General features: G+C 41.1%; 2 protein-coding genes across 3 annotated transcripts in view; one reads left to right on the forward strand and one right to left on the reverse strand.

Moving 5' to 3' along the window:
* Positions 1 to 13,837, reverse strand: part of BRCA2 (BRCA2 DNA repair associated) — a 42,639-nt gene extending 28,802 nt beyond the window's left edge. For both annotated transcript variants that reach the window (XM_069808033.1, XM_069808032.1), the window contains exons 1-10: positions 13,223 to 13,837; positions 12,141 to 12,247; positions 11,248 to 11,499; positions 9,056 to 9,161; positions 8,244 to 8,296; positions 8,105 to 8,145; positions 7,900 to 8,011; positions 6,069 to 6,124; positions 5,034 to 5,148; positions 120 to 1,307 (exon numbers count right to left, since the gene is read on the reverse strand). In XM_069808033.1, coding sequence (XP_069664134.1) covers positions 120 to 1,307; positions 5,034 to 5,148; positions 6,069 to 6,124; positions 7,900 to 8,011; positions 8,105 to 8,145; positions 8,244 to 8,296; positions 9,056 to 9,161; positions 11,248 to 11,499; positions 12,141 to 12,219 — 2,002 coding nt within the window. In that variant the 5' untranslated portion in view covers positions 12,220 to 12,247; positions 13,223 to 13,837. The remainder of the gene's footprint in view (positions 1 to 119; positions 1,308 to 5,033; positions 5,149 to 6,068; positions 6,125 to 7,899; positions 8,012 to 8,104; positions 8,146 to 8,243; positions 8,297 to 9,055; positions 9,162 to 11,247; positions 11,500 to 12,140; positions 12,248 to 13,222) is intronic.
* A 989-nt stretch (positions 13,838 to 14,826) lies between these two features.
* ZAR1L (zygote arrest 1 like) lies at positions 14,827 to 17,947 on the forward strand. The gene is made up of 4 exons (XM_069807892.1): positions 14,827 to 16,517; positions 16,786 to 16,878; positions 17,009 to 17,083; positions 17,502 to 17,947. Exons 1-4 carry the CDS (start codon positions 15,897 to 15,899, stop codon positions 17,643 to 17,645), a joined length of 933 nt encoding a protein of 310 aa, XP_069663993.1. The 5' UTR covers positions 14,827 to 15,896; the 3' UTR covers positions 17,646 to 17,947.
* The last annotated feature ends 1,465 nt before the right edge of the window (positions 17,948 to 19,412 follow it).

The raw sequence follows: 19,412 nt of genomic DNA on the forward strand, positions 1-19,412 counted from the left end.
AAAGCTACTTTATCTCAAACACAAGATTTTACACAATTTTATCTGAAATATTTACATAAAAGGTTCTTAATAAATAAATACAGAATCCTCCACAAATGATGACAAGCTTAATAATATACCTTGCTCATCAACACTGGCCACGTGACAACCTTTAAATTCACACGAATCCGAATCCAGATGTGGTAATACAGGATGAATAGGTGATTCAGAGGTTAATTCTTTCTGCATTTTTTCTTCTTGATACAGCAAAGTATTATTTATCGTGTAAATAAATCTCCTGGATCTCTTTCTCAAGCTGGATAACACATTTAGGTTTTTAAAGCCAGACTTTGTAAGAGTATTGTCACTATTTGTTAAATGTAGGTCATAGCAATTATCTGGAGATGCAGCACTACCCACAAGTGGGTGAGACAGAACATCAGTTATGACAGATTTAGAAGTTGCTTTTAAACGCTTGGAAAAGCTGCCATTATAGACTACAGAATACTCTGTGACATTTGTACTTTCAATTAAAAAAGAATTACAGTTTAAGAAGCTCATTTTGGAAACCTTCTCAGCTGCACATCCTTTTACTAACTTTGGATCTTGAACACTCAGAGACACAGATTTTACTGGAGTTATTTCCGATGTCAGGTTGTTTTCAGTGTTTTTCACTTCATAGCACTTTTCTGACAAATTGACACTCAACAGCTTTTGTGCTTTTATCAATCCCGAAGTATTCAGTAAAGATGTTTCCACAGCATCATCTTTGGTCATTAGTACTGAATTGTCTTCTAGATTTTTCTCTCTACATAAGTCTGAGGGTGGAGAGTTACATAGAGACATTTCCAAGCGAGTTACATCAAGATCAGATAAGTTCAGTTGAGACCACTGGCTTGATGAAGATTGCATGTCTTCTTTCACAGGCTTCTCATTCTCAGATGACTTGTGTGTTCTATAACCTTGCACATCTCCTGTGATCCTAAGTGACTCCAGTTCCATTTTGTGTCCAATTAAACAGCTGTCTTTACCATACCCTGTATCTTCATCTGTGTTTTGGAGTAAAGAATCCTTCATTTCAATAGAGTGGCTTTTTTCAGTCCAGCTAGTTGTTTTCACTTCCTGTGAAATGCCAGTCTTTCTTCTGATGGACTGCTCAGAAGGAACATACCCCTTTCCTTGTGCTTTATCTGTGTTTATTTCACATTTCTCTACTGCATCCAGAGCACATGGCATCAGCAGAAGAGGTTCACTGGACTTAGCAGGCATGTTGAATGTATCCTCAAAGCTATTCATCTCACCAAATAAGCCATCTAACATCTCTGACTCTAAATAATTTAAAGAAGATGGGAAGAAGAAAAGAAGTAAAAAATTAAGTTTTAGGAAATAACTTAGGAATAACATAGTGTTTTTATAAGTAAATATAGCTTTAAACTTTATGGCAATTACCTTTACTCAGGAGTGAGTTTGGAAAGATAAATCTACATGTCTTTAAAGTAGCTTACTCTCCAACAGCAGCTGTTGAAGGAAACGGGAAGCAAAGGACATACATGAAGCCCTGGCCTCCTGAGACTATGGTCGTTAAGCAGGGATGAAACCTAGCTGTCTCGAAAGATTTTTATTTTTTTTCAACAGATAGGAGAATGAGTAGTAAATATTAAAAGATAAACATTTAGAATTTTTCCACGAAAATTTATACCAAATGGTAGGCACCAAACATCTTAGGAAGCTGCCTATTTTTGTCTATAACTGGGACCTAAGCAAACTGTTATTTAAGGATTAATTTATTAAACTGTCTTTTGCTTTGCTATAGAATAGTATAGTATCTAGAAAGATTTAGAAAAGATACTCAATTTTTTAACTGATTAGGAAGTTTTTAAGAAGTTCCACATGATTGGCACAAATATTTGAAAAATAATGAGAATTTTTTGTGTATGGAAATATGCAGTGGGGGAAAATAACCTGAACTCTACTTTGTAGACAATCTTAAAAGCTTATACATACCAAATAAAACCATTACCTTCTCAAATGTATGAAACTAGACTGACCTATCAAAATATCTCACGTTCAAAAAGATAGGTAGGTTTTATTTTGAGAGTACTTTTTAAGGCTTTTTCATATCAAAGAAATTGTAATGAATTACCTAGAAAACATCCTCGTCCTCTGGTTTCCTTGGGCACATAACCAATAGCTTAACTTTTTCCATGAGCCTTTTTTAGGTACAATTTCTATAATTTAGAGCTATTTTCCCTATTAGAACTTTTAAATAACCTAGCGTCCAAAAGATTTTTTCCATTTGAAGTCCATAGAACATTTCCCAATACCTGGCCACACACATCCAACTATTTGTAATAATTAAGGGTTCATGCCCACACTGTAGGCATAAGACCACCTCTCCCATCACATCTCTTGAACAGTTACTCATTCTCTTTACTTTCTATTTTTTGCCTGAGTGGCAGAAGGTACCGCTAAACAAGATCTCAAAAAGAAGAAAATAACACTACAGATTGAGTGTACAGGTCCTTTTCCCTTATTGAAGGGCATTCCTCTGGAGTAACTTCTGTGTCCACATCCCTTCATCCTCTAATAATTTGTCAACAGAGCTTTCTAAAAAGACACAGTTGTACTTCTTTTTACTTAAACAGGAGCCATTACCTTTAATCAAAAAAGAAAACCAGGAGTACCTGAAAGATTGTAGAGATACTGGTTGTACACTGAATACTGAATAACCCAATGCTGGGGGTGGGGGAATATAAAAAAAAAACAGGGAAGTTCATTTTGACTTCTAAACTCACTGGAGGGTCAGGGAAATGACAACCCCCAAAATAAGGACTGAACAACAGAATTCTCCTGTTTTCCCAGTAAGTTCCCTAACTAGACAATAACTACTTAATTTGTTTTCTCAGAGGCTCTCCTTCTGGGTAAATAATACAATACACAGGAAAAAAAGAGGTTTAACATTAGATGTTTCTGCTCTGCAGTCATATATTGACTGATTGTTAGAACATATTGCCAAATTTCAGGTTGCAATCCTTATAAGCAAAAAGTATTGAACCCATTTCTCTGACATCATGAATAGTTCTAGACACTGGGGTTAAAGATGAACCATTTACTCTGATCAGGGTTATAAAGGGACTGAATTACATCATTTTGTTTTAGGAATTAAGGAGTTTAAATATTAAGTTTGGGGCAACAGGCCAGGGTAAAATATCTAAAATGTTACAGAATTCCATGTTTCCCATTAGTTTTTCAATTTAAATAGCTTCCCAGTCAATATGCTGATTACGATATATTTGAAGAATCCTAACTCTGAATCCAGGTTATATACCTACAGCATAGCTGTGAGTTCTGCTACAAGGGCCAGCTGCCTAAATCTTAGTGTTACCATGACCAGGCTTAGACTTACTTAAACTAGGCATATGAACCTTAGGATAATTAATGATTGGGTTATAAATTAATATGCTTAACAACTATATGCAAATTTAGCTCCTTTTGTGAAATTCCAAAGTGTTAATACATGACAGTACACATCCTGCAGTCCATGGTTACACTAAATGTAAAACAGTTAAAAAGTTTTCCTCCTCCCCCCAGTTATTATAAGTAAAACCCCAAAAAATCCAGAAAAAAAAAAATCTTTGAAATATTTGGTAGTTCTTGTACTTTGGACTGAGTGCATATATTCAGTCTCACTGTTAAGGACACAACTTGCACAACATAAAGAATCTCTTCATATCCTTAAAATCATGTCTTCAAAGCAGTATTATGATCTCTCTCATTTTCTTACATACAAAATATATACCTAATAAAACTGATAGCCTTTCATGATCATACAACACTACTCCAGAGAAAAGCAACACTTGAAAGACACAAACGTGGAGGTGCCAAGTGCCAAGTTAACTATTATCAAAAAGGGAAGACAAAGGGAGGGGTGGGGGGGGGAGACACCTTTGCAAAAGTCATTTTGTACTTTAAAAGAAATGGGTTTCTTCCTCTTATTTTTACTCACAGACATTGTTTTAACTAACCTTCTCTACTGTGGTATGGGATGTAATAAACCATTTTGGAACACAGAACAGGACATTAATGTGTCCTTAATTTCTGAAAGTATTTTACTGACTACAGATTACTCAAATATGTTTGTTACCAACTACATTGTTCTCAGCATGTTTGAGCCTACAATATAAAAATAGCAGTATATATCATTCTGCAAACAACAACGGTCTCTGACCCCAGCATTCTCAGCCCCCCCACCCGTCAACTTCTAAACTGATACTTTCACAATTCCTACATGTACAACCAAACAATATTTTTAGGGCAGTCCATTCAATTCGGAGACATACAATCCTAAGGATATATCATCCTGTCTAGCCTGTGTCAATCTCTACAACACCCTTTTACCCCCACACATGCTGAACAAATATCTGTTAATATTCTTCCCTTCTGCCATCATTTCTCAACAAAATTCAGAAAGCTCACACTGAAGTGTACATTTTCACTTGTTCGCTAACATGACCTAAGAACATAGAATGAAAACATTTTTTTCCCTTGGCTGAGTATTTTCTGCATACATTTAAAAAAATTCATTTCTTTTTCCTAAAGGGTTTGTCATGTTTTGAACTACTAATAGGTGAAGTAAATGAAGAAAGGCTATAGCAAGATTAAAAAACAAGCTCACCACAGAATAATGAGTATTGGGGTGAAACTTCATGATAAAGCAAAACCTAATAAATAGCCAGAAGTAGTAGTCTTGCTCCCCCTTCAGCCTGTACCATTTTCTCTCTCAGCTGTCCCATACAGTCTCACGCCTTCACTAACACCAGTACTAATCTGGTTTTCATCCAGTGGCATGGTAACCTGATTTAATTCACTAACTCAGCAGAAACTGATTCCCTTTTTTAAGGCTAGATTGGTTTTACAAAGTCAAATCAATTCACGAAGTGGGAGTAGACAGCTGTCAGAGGAAATAAGCCATAGGATCAGCTCAAGACATACAATGTAACTTTAGCCTCAGTCTTGATTCACAGTATACTCAGTAGTGAAGTATCAACACATACCAGAATCTTTGATGTCATCTTCAGCATTTAGCTTTACTGTCTCTGGTATGGACAGCATGCTTGTATAACTTGTCCCAGGACATTTATCATGGCTGGAAAAAAAGTTGTGCAAAACCTGTAAACCAAAGACATAAGCTGTTATAGATATTACATATCAGTGCCACTTTAACAGTAAAGCAAGCAACTCTAAACATTTACTGCAACATCTGAATAATTCTGCATCTCTTAAAATAAAAGGTAATATTTTCACAGGTACACTTGAAAATAAATAAGCAGATAACCCCCTTTTTCAATGCAAAGCAGGTTCATTCTATAAACAATTTAAGGGCAGCAAAGGGCTTCAGCAGTTTACTATAAGCAAGCCTCTCAAAAGGAACAAAGGAGGTATGAGGAAGGAGAAAGACATTTTGCTTATTTTAACTTGTAACAGTTTGTTAACTGTGAAGTTTCAGGTAGTTAAGAATCAAACGTAAATTTATAATTGAATCCTTAGTGCCATTCTCAGCTTTCAGTCTGAATAATCATACAGCTTTCATATACACAGAGTAAATTACAATTTTGCAGGAACACTCCCTTTCCTAACAATATCAAAAGACTGAAATTAATACTCAATTTCAACTTTTGGTATAGTGATTGAGCACAAGTTATTGGACAAAATAAACCAAACAATAACTCCCAAAACTTTGACAAAAGAGGAAGAAAAATAAACAAGCCAATCCTCATATAAGTAGCATATTGCAATTCCTAAGTTTGATTTCTTTTTGAATGACTCCCACTGCCACTATGCCCAAGTATTTATTTTTTTTTTTTAAAACACAGCAAAAATATTCCTCAAAGGGGGTTATTTGTGAAAATACAGTCTACAGCCAGGTTTTGCAAGTTTAGTTTTGTGAACAGTAACTTTTAAAAATAGCCAGATAGGAGGGCTTAGAAAGAAAATGACAGAATTTTATATTCTTGGCTCAAGGAACACAAACGTGTAACTAAATAGCTTAACTGAAATTAAAGAACAGCATAGCTCTTAAAACTACTTACTATCTCAGCTCTTTCATCCTGTTGCTTTGCTCCAGAAACAGAATCATTCTCTCTAGCTTTAGAAGACAGACAGACAAGTCAGTTCATTTGCTCCTAAGCAATTTGCTGAGTGTGTTCAAATATGGTTGTGTTTTGGGAGTGTTTTCTTTGGATCATTTTAAATGCAACTGAAATCTGTAAACAAAAATCTACTAAAAACTAACCAAAAGTTCTAACTAACAAGTCCTACAGGTAAGGCTGAGGGACAGTGTACAAAAGCAGTTTCATAACAGCATCAAACGCTCTAAATCCTGGGTTGCAGTTGCTGCTGTGTAGGTAGACTGGTTACTGCCCTGAGCCCACCATCGCTGCCATTCCCCTTTCCAGCAGTTATTCATGGCAGTACTCTCTAATTTTTTCTGTCAAAGGATCTGGATGAGATCTTCAAGCCTCTGACAAGAATTTGGCTTTTTCCATTTCCTCCCACAGGAGCAGTAATATCTTTTCACCTACATTACAATAGGAGAAAGTGAACCCTGTTTTTAAGATGCCTAAAGAGCAGTATATTCAAATAACACATTTCATAGACATGGCATGTAGGTTCCACAGGGCAGCCAAATGACTCTTTCCTTTTACAGGTGCCAGATGGCAGAGAGTGGGCATCACCACCATAAAATACGAGGCTTATCCAGGAAGTGGGAGAAGGAGAAGGAGAGCTGAAACCACAACCTATCTCCCAGAAAAACAACATTAAGCCATGGATACTTTCCCCAGCCTTCCTTTTCAGGTCACATCATTCTGAACCAATGAACACTGAAAATGGCACAACTCGGTAGCCTTGTGAATAGTACCACCCCCTCCCTGCCAAAAGAGGAATCATAGAATATCTCAAGTTGGAAGGGACCAATAAGGATCACTGAGTCCAACTCCCTGCTCCTCGCAGGACTACCAAAAACTGAACGGTATGACTAGGAGTGTCATCTGGATGCTCCTTGAACTCTGGCAGGCTTGCTGCTGTGACCAATTCTTGCATGAGGAGATTCCCAATTCTTGCATGCATTCTTAATATGCTTTACATGCTTTATACAGTGATAGTTTAACAACATTAAAAAGAGCAGTGTCAGGAGGTAAGCGCACATCCAGGTCTTCCCATTTTCTCGTTTTCATCAACAAATCATAAAGTCAAATTTCATTTTGCTTATCATATGCTAATGAAATCCCACTTACAGCAACACTTTAGGTCAGGGCTTGATGTTTAGCACCAGTGCCACTTAAACGGTTATCAGCCACCCATTCTCAGTTATGCTGGCACAGCTGTTTGTGCAGCTGTGCAGTAAATGAGGTCCAGGAATTGCCCTGTCCAAATAACCCAGGAAATATGGTCTTCAATCGGATCAGTATCTCTGTCTGTCTCACTGCATCAGTATGATGGTAGGCACAGTTAAAATGCTGAAGCCAGCACTGCTGCTGGAAAGTTTACTCAATCGGCTACCTCCTTAGAATTCATAAACATACTCACATAACTTAACCTAATAGTATCTGGTTTTGTGATAGTGCAAAGCAATCATTATCTAATCCTCTTTCTATGCTTTGCTATGTTATTTCTAAATTTATATTCCCTAATCCCTTATACAAAGGAAGAAAAGTTTTGAAAAGCAATGACACATTTAATTTCATTTCTTCCTTTTAGGGTTCATTATTTAAAGTCACCCACTAAGCATCACTGTAAGAGTGTTGTCCTTCTTAATTTAAAAAAAAAAAAAAAAAAAAAAATCAGTTCACACTAAGTGAACTTCCAGTGTCAAAACCAGGAAGTTTTTAACCCTTAGCAACTGTTCATTTTTAGAAATACCTATTATCACTGTTGCACCAAGTGTAGGAGGTGTGGCTAAAGAACTTGACCAGGACATATCTGGATCCACTTCTGCTCCCAGACTTTCAGAAATACGTTTTGGAGTTCTGACCTAGAAATATATTTAGCAATAATTATTTCTATGCAGAATTCTAAATGCGCTACTCATGAAAAAGAAAACAGAATGCAGGAATAAAATATTTACCTCCAAAAGTTTTGGTGTGCAAAACAAGCTCCCATATGGTCCTAAAAAACATTATGTAATAAGGGCATTAAGTAATACCTAAAACATTAGGATTTATATCCACAGATATTTTGTAAAATCAGAAAGTGAAAACACAAACCAGGAATATTACTTCTCTGAGGTGTTCTGTAAGTATTCCTTAAAATAGTTGGACTGCAAAACAAAACAAAAGAAATATTAGTTTCACCACTCAGTTTCTGAAAATAAGTAAATATTTCAGACATAACATATATTATGGCCTCCATTATTTTCTTTCTTTGCAATCATGGCTATTTCCCTAAGTAAAATGTAGATTTTTCCTAACCATCAGTCAGTATTTTAAACCTCACCATAAGTTTATTTCAAACTGTAAAATGCTTCTTTTGTGAAATGTTAATTTTCAGTGATGATTTGTCTGACAAACAGCATAATAGATTTCAATATAAACACGCATTTCTTTGTATGCCGTATGAAACTATGGAAATCGGCTTAACTGATTTTAGCTAATTAGTTTAACTGTTCTTACATCAACATGAGTACTTTTAGCAGATTTATCTGAAATATATACATTTAATTGTAGAAATCAAGGCTATTACTAAAAAAATCTTAGTAAATATTGTAAATAGCTTTACAAATTACTACTTGAGAAGCACATGATACATCACTACTACTCTTTCGTGCACTGGATGTTGAGGATTTGAGAAGCTGAAATAATGTCAACAAATGCCATACACCAGTAGAAAAATAGAAAGGAAGAACACCTGAAAGCAAGGAAATTTTCAAAATTAGCTAGTGTTTTATTTTCAATTCACTTAGCAACCTGCAAGTATCATAAACATACCAGATATACAAGATTATTCACTGCTCTGAAAAAGTCTACCAGTCAAATATGGTGGTTTTAATATTGCTTTTTGCTTGACATATTTAGCATACCTAGCAGCGAGGCAGTTGTGGCAGGCACCAGGAGGAGAAGCAAGTATTTCATTTTCTTGATCTATTTTTCTTCTTGTGATACTTGGGCTTATCAAATTCTCTCTGCCTACAACACAGAATATAACAATCAATACAACTTGGCAAAACTACAAGTAACAGTTTTGATTTTCAAGTTTAAAGACAAGCTTTAAAAAAAAAATTATGCAACATCTGATTTTTAGTAAAAAAACCCAAAACCCAACAGTACTTTCTCCTCTAGTGTTTTGAACATGTTCAAATTCTATATCCAAACAAAGCTAAGCACATTTCAAATGCATAACCAAAAAACCCTCATTATGTCACTTTATTCACTTGATATAGATGTGTGTCAGTATATTTCCTTGATATTATTCAAGTCACATATTTCATTTCAGTTTTAATATACTGCATTGTGCCTTTCTTGCCATTGCAGAAGTTATTCTTAGGAGAAACTCAATAGATGCAAACATGCATTTGTACCAGCTTTCCTTCAAATTTACTTAAGATGTAACACTTCTTGCTTTGAATAAGCAGCATAAAGCAAAAATTCTTTCTGGAACTGCTAGTGGAGGCACTGTCACTGGCAGCAGTAGCTATTTATATGCTATGCATCTCCAGGAAAGAGAAAAAGCGTGCCCACCAAAGCAGCAGAATCCTCTGAACAGTGAGCCTCTCCCATGAACAAGCAACTACTCAAAAGAATTCCTACTCAGAAATTTCCAAACAACTTCCATATCAGAAATTACACCTAGGTTTCTGCACCTCTCTCTGCCTCTGAGCTCCTGAGTCCGTATGCACAGCACAGCTACATCTCAGTACCATACCAAGGTGAAATCCATCAGCTTCCACTCACGCTCTTGTTTCCACAAGGATAAAACCTAGGTACACAAGCCAGTTGGCTCTAACCAAGAAAGCTAGGAGAGGACTTCAGGCCAGCCACAGGTAAACTTTGGTAATAGTCATCTTCCCTTCCCTAGGGAGTGTATACAAACATCCGCACACAAACACAGAGCAAAAGTAACCATTTTGAAGCAGAAGAATCATAAGCCTCCTTTGTTTGCAATTTATGAAATGCTACCAAGAATTCACTAGGGACTTAACACTGTGAAAGTGCAAATAGCTACATTTAGAGGAAACACGTTCTCAGCTGAGAACAAGTTGAGCAGAAGTTCAGCAGTAAACTTAAGAAAAACAGACAGGGTAACAATATTCTATGGGAGCAACGTTATAAAGTATATTTGAAAAGTAGCACAGTTCTACACCTTTAAAGACTTTGCTTTAGGATCTAAGAACAACTCTGGTAATAAAAGGAGTTTTGTGTTTGTCTGTAACCTGGTTAGAAAAGCTTATCTTATTGTTAGGAGGGCACAGACACAGTAGATGTACAAATTGGATATTGCAGGAATGGGGTTAGATATTCCTCCACAGAAAAGATTCTTGTATACAATCTTGCATACATTCTCCATAGAAAAAATTCTTCTCTCTGTCCAAGGAGCATAGGTACTATGGCTTGCAGGTACATCAAAAAGGAGCAGTGTTACATGTACTTTCAAGATGTACGTGGGATTTGGAAATAATGTAATGAAAAGTACCTCATAAAAGTGGTAGAATTCCTTGTTTCCACATGGAAAAGTGTAACTTCTTTCCATGACTTACAGTTTTACTAACTCAGAGCCTAGTGCTTCTAAATTTTTCTAAGAAAGGTTAAGGAATGCCCTATAGATTGCCTCACATTTCAGCATGATAAGCACCATTCTCTCTCTTGAAAAGATTTTCAGAGATTTTGCATAAAACAAAAATCAGACTGCTAAAAAAGTTCACCCTGACTCTGTCAAGAGGTTACACTAATAAGCTCTTATGCTCCTTATATTAACAGTATTTAGAGTAATAGGACCGTGACAATATCTTTTCTACAGGGCACTTTGCATATACACTACCAGTTTATTGCAAGGCTGAATTCATTATTAAGATTAATTCTGCATTTTTATAGGTGGTCTTCAGAAGCCTACTAAGGTAAGTTTTTTTAGTCATTAAATTTCTGCAGTAGCATTATCTATTACATTAATAATCATCAGCTACAACAACAAAAGGTAAAAAAAGAAAGTCTCTTGCTTCTGGAGGGCACAAGCAGCTTTTAAGTACCACTTTAAAAAATATAAATAAAAATTACTCACTTGTTCCTATTTTTTTCTCATCCAGTTCATTTCCAGGAGAAGAATAAGGTGGCAATATTGTATTTTGTTCTTTAAAAATCAGTGGAGTTGATGCCAGCTGACTGTACGTAGAGGGTTTTGCCCTTGGAGTTTTAAAAGATGTTTGATCAAGCCAGCCAAAGGGACCATCAAGTTCTCCTAACAATTTAGGCTCATATGGGGGTGCTTCTGCACTGAGTTCTTCAAACCAGTTGAGGCTGATAGGCCCTAAGTCTATGAAGAAAAACATAGAGAAAACCGCATGAAAAGGAAAAAAGAAAAAAAGGAAAAAAGGATCCTCCATGCAGGATGTGAAAATACATTAGGCATTTAAATGCTAACAGCAAAACCCATTGCTCCTTCTGTTGTCATACTTCTGTTTATTTTGTTTCTAGATAGCTTTGAACTCTGATACCCACAAAGTATAAAAGAATGCCTGCCCAAATTCTCAGACCATTAATAAAACTAACCAAAGAGTTTGTTTAAAATTAAAAGTATACTTCTGGCTTTTAGTTTATCTCTTATTTTACTCAGACTGGCAAGTTAAACAGGTTCCTTTTAACATTAATAAATTACACTACTACAGGTGCATTTGGCAAAAGACTAAACCAGGTCTGCATATGGGTACAGAAGGAGGCCGCAGCTAAAAAACTGGTACAAAAAAGTAACTGAGCACACATTATGAAAAAAAGCTACAAATAAAAAATTAAAGAAATATATAAACAAGTCGATATTAGCAAATACACATTTGGGGCAAGAAGAGCAGCTAACAAGTTGCATAATGCTTTTCTGTGGAACATAAAGCAGATGTGTATAAAATATCAATGTCCAGAAAGCAACCCTACTAAAAATTATTTACTGTGGAGAAGCTGTACCTGATTCACTGCAACGTGCCTTAAATATTTCAAAGAAAGTTGGTCTTTCCACAGGTTTGTAAGCCATTTTCTCATCCATAACATTACTGGAACAGTTGTTGAAAAACCTGAGAAGAAATAAGAGAACACTCTCACACAGTGCTATTCTAATGTCATGGGGCTGCAAGTCTTCAGTCTGCTTTCCTGCATTTCTTGGTAGGTGTGTCATAACGCAACACGTTTAGCTTTAGGACTGTGATACGTGTGTTCAAACACAGCAATGATGAACACGGTATGCAAACAACAGACAAGAGCAGCATAGGGAATTATACCAGAGATAATAAAAAAACTCAGCAAATACAGGAGAAAATCGAGATGGAACGGTCAGAACACCATTCTGAGGTATTTTAAATACAAATGAAAAATCTACACTCACTACTGTATGTTAGGAAAGAATATACATTATTACTTATAAACTCACAACCATTACAACTTAAGTGCCAAGAGTTTGATTTAAAATTGCTTTCAAGTGGAGCAGACGTTGCCAGTTTCACAGTTCTATTAAAAAACAGGTATAAGTAAGATCGCCACAGAAACTTTCCTGTTTATTTTAACGCATTTATTGTTTCCACTGTAAAATAATCAGTTTCTGACGCGATGGCCGTTTATTATACACGCTGCCTTACCAAAACGATAGGAAAGACAGGCGTTTAAAAAACAAGGGTGAAAGCTCCCCTAAGACAGAAAGTCAAGAAATTTAAAATTGCCTCAGAAGTACGTTTTAAAAGGCGAAGCGACCTATCGACGCTGTGGAGAGAGCTCCTGCCGGGCAACCGCCCACGCCACCGGGTCACCCCGCAGGGCCGAGGGGCCTCAGAGGACGAGGACGAGCCCCCAACCCCGGCAGGCCGGTAACCGCAAACCCCCGCGCAGGCTGTGAGGAGAAGGGCGGCAGCGGGAGGCGACCCCCCCACACACACCCTCCCAGCGGGGTTAAATCCTCAAGGGGCAGCAGGGACGCCCCCCGACCACCCCACCACCCCCCCCCCCCAGGCGAAGGGGCAGCTCGCAGGGCAGGGCAGAGCCACAGGCGGGACATTTACCTCCCTCGGGCGGCACGGCGGCCGCAGCATCGCCTCACACGCGAGGCGGACCGGCCTCCCCCCGCTGAGGCGGCGGCGGCCCGGCCGCCCCGTTCGAAGCTTGGCGCCAACACCACCCCACCCCCCTCTTCCCCTCCCCAAGGCGCCTGCGCACTGAGAGCGCCCGCCCTTCCCGCCTTCCCCGACCGACCTACGTGAGGGGAAGGAGGCGCTGTGAGGGCGGCCGCCGACCCGCCGCGGGGAGCGGAGCCCCGCTCCGTCCTGCCCAGCCCTCCTTCCGCGACAGCAGGGCGACGGAGGGCGGTGCGGGGGAGAGAGCCGCCGGCGGAGGGAGCGCGGTGTGATCCCTAAACGCTTTCCCTCCCCGGCTGCTTTCTCGCAACGAAGGGAGTGCGCTGCGCCTGCGGTGACATCCAGCTGCTTTTGTTCACGAGAAATGGAAGTATCGCATCCAAGGGTGACATATTCCATCGTACTGTTTTCGTAGCAGTTAGCGCCAGCGTCCCAGAAAAAGGCTCCAGAAATCTTACGGTGGGCAGCAGTACGGTGATGGAGTGCCGTTGCCTGCGGAGGTCTGAACCTCATCTTTTCAGGTGGTTTTGTAGGTCTTGACACATGAAAGTATTATCATTGTTGGTGTTTATAATAAAGAGAATATTACTAATACTATATACGTGTCTACTCCTGTTTTGATAAATTCTTGGCCTCAGCAACGAGTCTGTAAAATAACTTCAGGTTGGGTGGATAAAGAGGTTATTATTATCCTCAAAACATGTTCGTTCCTGTTTTGACTCCTGATACAAAATTCTTAGCCTCAGCAATGAGTCCATAAAATAAATTCAAGTTGGGTAGAAAATTCTTCCTATCACCAATTTTGAGTTAGCCATCCTCCATTTTAGCCAGATGTTCATCTGCTTTTGTGTTACATAGGGGTGTCTTCCTACCTCCCCGTACCAGTCCTTACTTTACAGTTTTATCACACCACCTACTTACTTATCTGTCACCTTCTTCGGTGCCTTTTCATACAATAATTTTTCCATGTCCCACCTCCTTCCAACAACTTTAACTTCCAATCCTGCAGTGTTCTGGGTCGCTGCCATTGCTGGTTCTTCCCAAAGCATTTTAGAGAAAGCCAAAACGTTGTTTTGAATGATGGCACGTAGTTTCCAGTTTGATCTCCACCCACCTCCCAATGCACCCTAACAACCTACTCTTTTTGCAGCCACACTGCAGTCCTAAGTTTTAACCTGGTCATCTCGATACCCTGTTTTTGCTTTCAGTTGGTACAGAGTGCTTTGAAAACCCAAGCGTAACACAGAGCCTTGAACCATCGTGCTTTTAACTACGATGAATGTGTGTTTCCTGAATCTCAGCCCTTTTTTGTTCCATAAAAATGTTGTTTCTTACAGATTTATTTCAGACACTTGAAAGGATCTTTCTCAAATATGCTGTGAACGTTTAAAGACATCATCCCTATCAGTCCTTCTCTAGTCCTTATCTTGTTGGCCCATTGAATTTCATAATGCAATGCTTTTATAAAGGTGGTGAGGAGTCATGCAAAGAAACTATTTCACATCACAGCAGGTCCAGGGATTTGGGGATTCTGCAGTCTCTAAGGACTCACATACACAGTTTGGGTGATTTAATTATATAATTTTAACTGTATTACCTTAGAATTGAACTAAAGTGATGTCATTATGGAAGAAGGACTATCAGTCTAATGTGTAAGTGCTTGTATTGCTAAAATTTATTTCATTATACAGGTATTAAGCCACTTTTCCCAGCATAACTGTTTTCCCTCTGGAGCGTTGTACAAACTGAAGTATATCCCATCTTTTCCTAAACCAATCCAGTTGATAGAAAAGCTGTACGTAGACAGTCCCCAAGTAATAGAGCAATGGGGGATGCTCAGACCTTTTAATACCAATAAAGACTTCTTTTCAGAGATGTAACTGCCCGCATTCTTTGCTCAGTTGTCCTTGAGGTACCCAGTTTTGGGCTTTTGTTATTTTCCCACCCCCCCCTTTTCCTTCTCTTGAGACCATGAACAGGAGGACTTGCGAGCGAGCGGGCTTCCCCTCACTATGAAAGCCGTGGTTGTCCCAGCTACGGCTGAATTCCGTCTATTCATCTTTACAGGGTCTTGCAGAGATGTGCCACTTTTTGAGCGTGGATTGCTTCTCGGGGCTTACACAGCTCTGTCAAGCTCTTCACTGATTTACAGCTACCCAAACAACCGAGAGTCTGTCGGCCCTGGATCTGTTGTTGCAGCTTCTAGCCCTGTGGCTGCCCTTCCTCCCTGAAATCACAGACGAAAGCCTCCACGAGCAGAGCGAGCGGCGCAGGCTTTGACCTTCTGCAAAGGTCTCAATGAGGTAAGGAAGGGAAATCCTGCTTGTGATGGCCGGAACAGAGGCTTCACGGTCTGCGTGTCCAGGCTTCCCGCGCGGCACGCTCGGAAACATGTCGGCTCCTGCTTCAGCCACCAGGAAAAAACTCTGGGAGCGGAGGAGACGAGGGCAGGCCCACAGCCCTCCCTTTGCCATCGATCCTCCCCAGCCAGCCCCACCTGGCTGGGGCCAATTTCCCCATCAATTAGCAGCAATTAGCAGCAGCTCTCCAGGTGAGATAAAGGCAGGGCAGGGAGGCAACCAGTGCTGACTTTTTTGTGACTATGACCATGGAGGGCTTTGTCTATCCCCCCTTCAGCACCTACCAGAGCTTCAGGGGCAGCGTCACGCCAAGCCGCAGCGGGGACCCGGCGGTGAAGCAGCCCAGCTGGAAGCAGAGCAAGAGCGGCGGCATCAGCCCCTTCCTCGGGGGGTCCCTCACCCCCGTGCCCTCTGACTACCTGGACGGCTACCGACGGGCCCAGCTGCAGGCCCTGCTCTCGCAGGTGAGCCCCGGGCTGATGCCGCGGCCGCGCTGGGCCAACACCAAGGAGGTGGGAGTGCAGGTGAACCTGCGGGCCGACGCCGCCGTGCAGTGCTCGCTGGGGCTGCGCACGCTGCCCGTCGGCCGCCCCGTCGTCCCCGCCGCCCTCCGCGCGCAAGGGCGCCTTGCCCTCTACTCGCCCGTGCCGGACCACCGTCGCCTCTTCACGTTGCCTGAGGCCGCTGGACCCCGGGAGAAGGAAGATGGCTCTGAAACGAAGCTCGAGGAGCAGAAGAAGGCGGAGGAGGGGAGCAGAGAGCAGCAGGAGGGTCAGGCGGAGGCCGCTTTGCCGAGCGAGGAGGCAGCGGAGATGCCACGGGAGGAGGCGGCGGCAGCCCCCAGGCACCGGGCTGCCTTCCAGGTGCGCAGTTTGGGGACAAACGGGGCCTGAGGAGAGGCTGGGACCTGCCGCAGCCCGCGCTGGGCAAAGAGGGATGCGTGGGGGGGTGAGCTGTGAAACAGGTTGGAGAGAAACCTGCTCCTGAGCAGCAGAAGGCACGGTGGTCCCCACCCTGGCTGCTCTCGCAGCGGTGGAGCCTCCTGCCTGTGAAAGCAGGTGGTGTAACGAGGGAGCTGGGCTGGGCCTTCTTGTGGTGCTGGGGGCCGCTCAGTGAACTTTCTCTCTGCAGTTTTTGGAGCAGAAGTATGGCTATTTCCACTGTAAAGACTGCAAGACCAGATGGGAGAGTGCTTACGTGTGGTGCATTTCTGGAAGCAACAAGGTAGTTAACTAAGTCGTTTCTTGCTCCTGAGACTTTGTAAGAATGGCACCAAATCTGTGACAAATCAGATGTTTTGGCACGAATTTAGGTACCTGTACTCTATAGTAACCGAGTACTTGCTTTTTTCCAGGTGTACTTCAAGCAGCACTGTCGCAAATGCCAAAAGGCCTTCAATCCCTATCGAGTGGAAGCGATCCAGTGCCAGGTAAGTTACAGATTTCTGTATCCTAGTAAGACTGCCAGAGTTTGTCACACTCTCTAATAGTTTACAGTTGCTGAATTAGATACTGACTTTATCTGGAAGAGAACTTGCTTCAATGAAAGTACTAAGAAATGTTATTTGGGAAAGGTGTAAAGAGACGGGACTCCTCTTCCTGCAGATGGCTTACATGAAAGGTTTTGTGTTCATACAGTGTTACACCCAGCTACACACAGGGTAGGGTTTTGTTTGTGCTTCTAGGTGAGAAGGCTCTTGCAGCTGAACTCCACAGGGTTTTTACCACAAGAGCTATTTTAAGTGTATCAGCCCAAATGCGTTGCTATGATTAAGGAAAACTAAATGTCAGTCTAACATGAAGTGAGCACCTTTCATCTACTACTAATGAAATGTCTTGTTTCTTCAGACCTGTTCAAAGACTCGTTGTTCCTGCCCTCAGAAGAAGAGACACATTGATCTCAAGCGACCTCATCGCCAAGAACTTTGTGGCCGCTGCAAAGGCAAGAGGCTGTCCTGTGATAACACTTACAGCTTCAAATACATTGTCTGACCTGCGTGTCCTCTGCTGTTTGGCACTTTGCACTTTGTCAGTCTCCTGCAATGTTTTGACTTTAGGCTTTTGACCTGGCATTGGATAATGGATAAAGACTTTTGTATTATTTATGAAGGATATAAATTCATTGTATATATGCTGTGAATAAAATTCAATAAAAGTCTGCACTAATTTGTTACATCTTGGTTTCATCTTGCTGGGATGAAAGAGGAAAGTGTATCAAGAAGGAAACAGAACCTATTTGATTTCCTGAAGAAAATGGCTTTTGTTTTTAGTCTGCCTTTAGGGCATGCTAAGGTTAAAACTGCAATAGCAAGTTTTTCCTTCAGTCACTCAGACTCGGCTAGTGTGGAAGATGTGAACATTCTGGAGCATAAAGTCTGGGGTAAATGCATCTGCAAGTGTCTCCTCACACTGCCTCTGTCAAATGTATTTAAAAAAAAAAAAGAGAGAATCACAGCAGTTTGATAATCAAAGGCTGTATGCCAGAACAGGCTATGTCTGTAACACAGGAAGGAAAAGTGTAAGCTTCATGTGTTTTCCAGGTGAAGAGGGGAAAAACCTTTAGAGCTGGGGTATCTGTGACAGAGTGTAACAAATTTCGTAGATTTAACGTGTCCCAAAAGACATAGGACAAGTCCCTGTGCCCCTGATTCAAATACAGGTTTGTGCCTTGAAAGCCTTCCAGTCAGGTAAGGTATCTCCAGGGTAGGTGGCTTAAATATAACTGAAGGGAATAACTGAATGTGCTTTCATATAGACAATGCAGTCAGGGGAATCCTAATTAAAGTACTGGTGGTGTAGAAGCCCATTGGGGCGTTACTGCAGTTTGCGTTGTCCTCAGACTTCAGTGAGACTTTGTTGGGGATATACTAATTTCTATTCTACCTGAAGTTTAGAAATTATGTTAAGAAAGCTAGATGGTTACATCATGGCTTTTGCTGTATCTGTGAAGAACCACAGAATACTTTAGGGTGGAAGGAACCTCTGGAGGTCTTTGACGAAATTCCTACCCCTGGATGGGGAGAACCCTTTGCAGCGACATGGACAGGGGACTGCCTGGCTGGGGGGCAGCTCATCGGAAAGCGCCTTTGGGGTTTGGTTGGCTGTGGGGCCAGCAGTGGGCCCTGGCAGCGAAGGGTGGCAACACCATCCTTGGCTGTACAAACAGCAGTAGAGCCAGCGGAGCAGGGGAAGTGATTGTCCCCCTTTCCTCAGCCCTCGCTAGCCCACATCTAGATTACCGTATCCAGTTTGGGGGTCTCTATATGAGAGAGATGTTCATCAACTGTCAGGAGTTCAGTGGAGGCCACCAAGCTGGTCACAGGGCTGGAGCACTTGCTCTGTGAGGAGACGTTGAAGGAACTGGGCTTACTCAGTCCTGAAGAAGTGAAGACTTCAGGGGCACCTAAAAATAGCCTGCCAGGTTATGGTTATTCAGGAAAAGACGGAGCCAGGCCCTTCTATGGGGCTCACGGTAGTGGGCTGAGAGACAACATACATAAAATAAAATAAGATAGGTTCAGACTGGACAAAGGAAAAGCTTTTCCACCACGAGAAGAGTCAAGTAGAACAGGTTGTCCAGGGAGGCTGTGCACTCTCCACCCCTGAATGTTTTCGAGACCCAAGTGGACAAAGGCCTGAGCAACCTGATCCGATCTCACGGCTGACCCTGCTTCAGAGTGGAGACTGGACTAGATGACCTCCTCAGGTCCCTTCCAACCTGAATTTTCCTGTCATTCTGTGATCTGTACACTACCCATG

Source organism: Haliaeetus albicilla, chromosome 20 (assembly GCF_947461875.1).
Source record: "Haliaeetus albicilla chromosome 20, bHalAlb1.1, whole genome shotgun sequence".
Classification (NCBI taxonomy): Eukaryota; Metazoa; Chordata; class Aves; order Accipitriformes; family Accipitridae; genus Haliaeetus; species Haliaeetus albicilla.